The following is a 2729-nucleotide window of genomic DNA, read 5'->3' as shown; positions in this document are numbered from 1 at the left end:
GCCCACATGCGCCGTTTTGATCCAGATAGCGAAACCACATCGATAATTATTTGTTGCTTATGCTGCGCAACCTAGGCTGTCCGCACATGTCGCCGCCAGCTGCAGAGCTAGTGCTGCCCAAATGGCTGTCAACTTTCCGCACCAACTTCCGCAGCTGGCACGTCACCCAAACCACAACGCTCCACGGGCGGCTCATAACAGGGTGGCTGGTGATGGCCTCAGCACCTCCGTTAAAAGGGATTTATGCATTTTGAAGACAACATTGTACTGTATGCATCCCATATTGACCAATGGGGCGGGGCCTGGTGCACCAGCTGGCGCACCCTGCAGGGCACCTGTACACCCGCACGGCCACATGAGTTCTGAACCTGTCCATTCGATGTCATAGATGTAAGGCGTGCGCAAGGCGACACCGCAAGGGGCAGCCTGAGGGCGTCACTTGAGGGCCCTTGTGCACCCAGCAGGGGTCCCCTACCTGGGGTCCCTCAGAGTTGAGGCAGTGGGGGAGCGGGCGGTGCCCTGACCCTTGCGCCCAACCTTGACACTCACTGAGTGTCCAGAGCCCGGCCTACTTGACTCTACTCTACTGCAGCAATAGATGCCGCATGCAGGGAAAGCGCGTGACGTCAAGAGGATGCGCCCGGAATCCATAACAGGGGCCTCTGCTCGTCTATTGGTGAGGCCGCTGTGGCAGCTGGCGACCCCAAAAGACCAGGCCACTGATGCTTGCGCTGTCAGTCAAGAGATGAGCGCGGCGACGGCACTATGGCACAGTTCAAGGCAGGCACGACACGCGGCACAATAACTGGTCCCTCCAAAGCAATCTGCCATGACTGATGATCCGAACCCTTTTGGCCCTTTGACCCCTTCGATTGCGTGAACGAACCATTTGCAGTCGCTGGCTGCGCGGGTTGTGCGTGGTCGCTGACTAGGCACCATGTGGTTCATCTAGCAGTCAACAAGTTCCTCGCAGGCCGGCTCATAGCACAAGAACAGGCGCGGAGTGCCTGAGCAGCTCTGCTAAATGGGTCTCAACACAACGATTGGCAGCCTCGCTGGCGCTGAGCAGTGAATGCCTGGTAAGGTGGGCAGCTGGTGGGACCACTAGCGGTGTCGCACACACGGCCGTGGCCGAACTGCGTGGTGCTGTGAGCACGAGAGACATGCCAATGGCAACCGCCTGCCAGCTTTGCTTTCCCAGCAGCGCCCTGGCCTTGGCTGACGCGGCTGACACCCAGCTGCTGCAACAGCAGCCGCCCCGCGCACTCATTTTGCGGCAGGGTGTGCGTGCTGGTGCAGCTGTGGATGAGAGCTGTGGGTTGACCGCGGCTGACCGTGGTTGGCAAAGCCTTGCAGCCAGCCAAATGTGACGGAGTAATTGAGATCTGTGATGTGGATGAAGGAAGTGCGCTTTGGCTCACAGGGCCAATGCTGTGATCTGTTGAACGGTCGGTGGCAGAGATCCAAGGTTGCTCACACGCTTCCACCAACTCAATTTCTCTTGTTGATCAAGATTCAAATAATTCAGGCCAACGTTCAAGTATGAGGGCCTCTGTAGTCTCCTCGTCTCGGGCCGCGCGGCCAACGCGCGCTCGGGCCACGCCCGGATTGTTCTTTGTACCGGCGAAATGCGTATCTCTTCACCGCAGCAGCACGGCCGCTCATGTGTGGGGTTCGGCCAGCCCATCGCGCAGCACACCTGTGGTGAAGCGGCAGCACGCGCAGCGGTGCCAGGCGCAGCAGGTGGAGACGCTTCAGGCGACCGTTGGCGTTGAGTCCCCTAACCTTCCTCAGCTGCCCCCGCTAGATGGTGAGGAGCGGTGTGTGCGTGACGAATGGAGCAGCTCGGTGCAGTGCGCCTGCCTGACTGACGTGCTTTGCCGCGGCCAGCGGCAACCCGCACGGTGCGCTGCAGGACGCACGTGCGCGCCAGCCCACACTCTGCAGCCCTCATGCAATTGCCATTACAGCCACGTTCCACGCGCATTACATTCAACTCCCTCGCGCCCGCCCTCTCAACCTAACCCTGACACAATCTCGCCTGCGCTTACCCCCGCCTTCCCCCTCCCCACCACCCCCGCCCAGCCGCCTACGAGGCCGCCACAGCCTTCGCCTCTTACGCCAACTGGCTGCTGCCCGGCGCGCTGCTCGTCGGCCGCTATCCTTACATCGAGCCCTCTCGCTGCGCCAGCCACGACCAGGGAGAGGCGCAGCTCGACGCCATCATATCCGCGGGGCCCCACGTGTTTGTGAGCCTGCAGGCCGAGCTGCCGCCGCAGGCCGAGATGCGGATCGGCGGTGTTAACGGGTTCATGCCGTACAAGGCGGTCGCGGAGCTCATCGCTGCCGCGCGCACGCCGTGAGCGGCGGGCGCCGGGGACGGGGAAAGGGGGAGGGGGGCGGACGCATGAGCAGCCGGCGCAGGGCACGGCGAGCAGCAGGGCACCTGGTGGGTCTCGCTCGGGTCACGTCGTTGCATGTCGTGGCAGCGTCGGTCGCGGCCGCCAGGCCCGTCTGGCCCTTGAAGCTGCGGCGGATGCTCTGGAACGGGCGCCCCCGCCCAGGCGTCCGCAGCGCCCGCCTGCGCCAGCACCTGCAGCACCATCAAAACATCTCAAACGGCGGACCCCTTGCAGACGGTGCCGCGCCCTCGCAGCCGCTGCTGCCTCCTTGCAGCGCCCTGCCGCACCAATGCCGGCACGCCCATGCCTGTCTGCACCCTCCTGCCC

General features: G+C 63.0%; 1 protein-coding gene across 1 annotated transcript; it reads left to right on the top strand.

The window, feature by feature from the left end:
- Window positions 1-1072: 1072 nt before the first annotated feature.
- On the top strand, window positions 1073-2363 carry MNEG_8505 (MAP kinase phosphatase 6; the record flags this gene model as incomplete). The annotated part of the gene is made up of 2 exons (XM_014043021.1): window positions 1073-1079; window positions 2086-2363. The coding sequence occupies 2 exons, from the start codon at window positions 1073-1075 to the stop codon at window positions 2361-2363; spliced, it is 285 nt and encodes a 94-aa protein (XP_013898475.1).
- Window positions 2364-2729: the final 366 nt, after the last annotated feature.

Source organism: Monoraphidium neglectum (genome assembly GCF_000611645.1).
Source record: "Monoraphidium neglectum strain SAG 48.87 unplaced genomic scaffold scaffold01623, whole genome shotgun sequence".
Classification (NCBI taxonomy): Eukaryota; Viridiplantae; Chlorophyta; class Chlorophyceae; order Sphaeropleales; family Selenastraceae; genus Monoraphidium; species Monoraphidium neglectum.
This window is presented reverse-complemented; position numbering and strand designations above follow the sequence as displayed.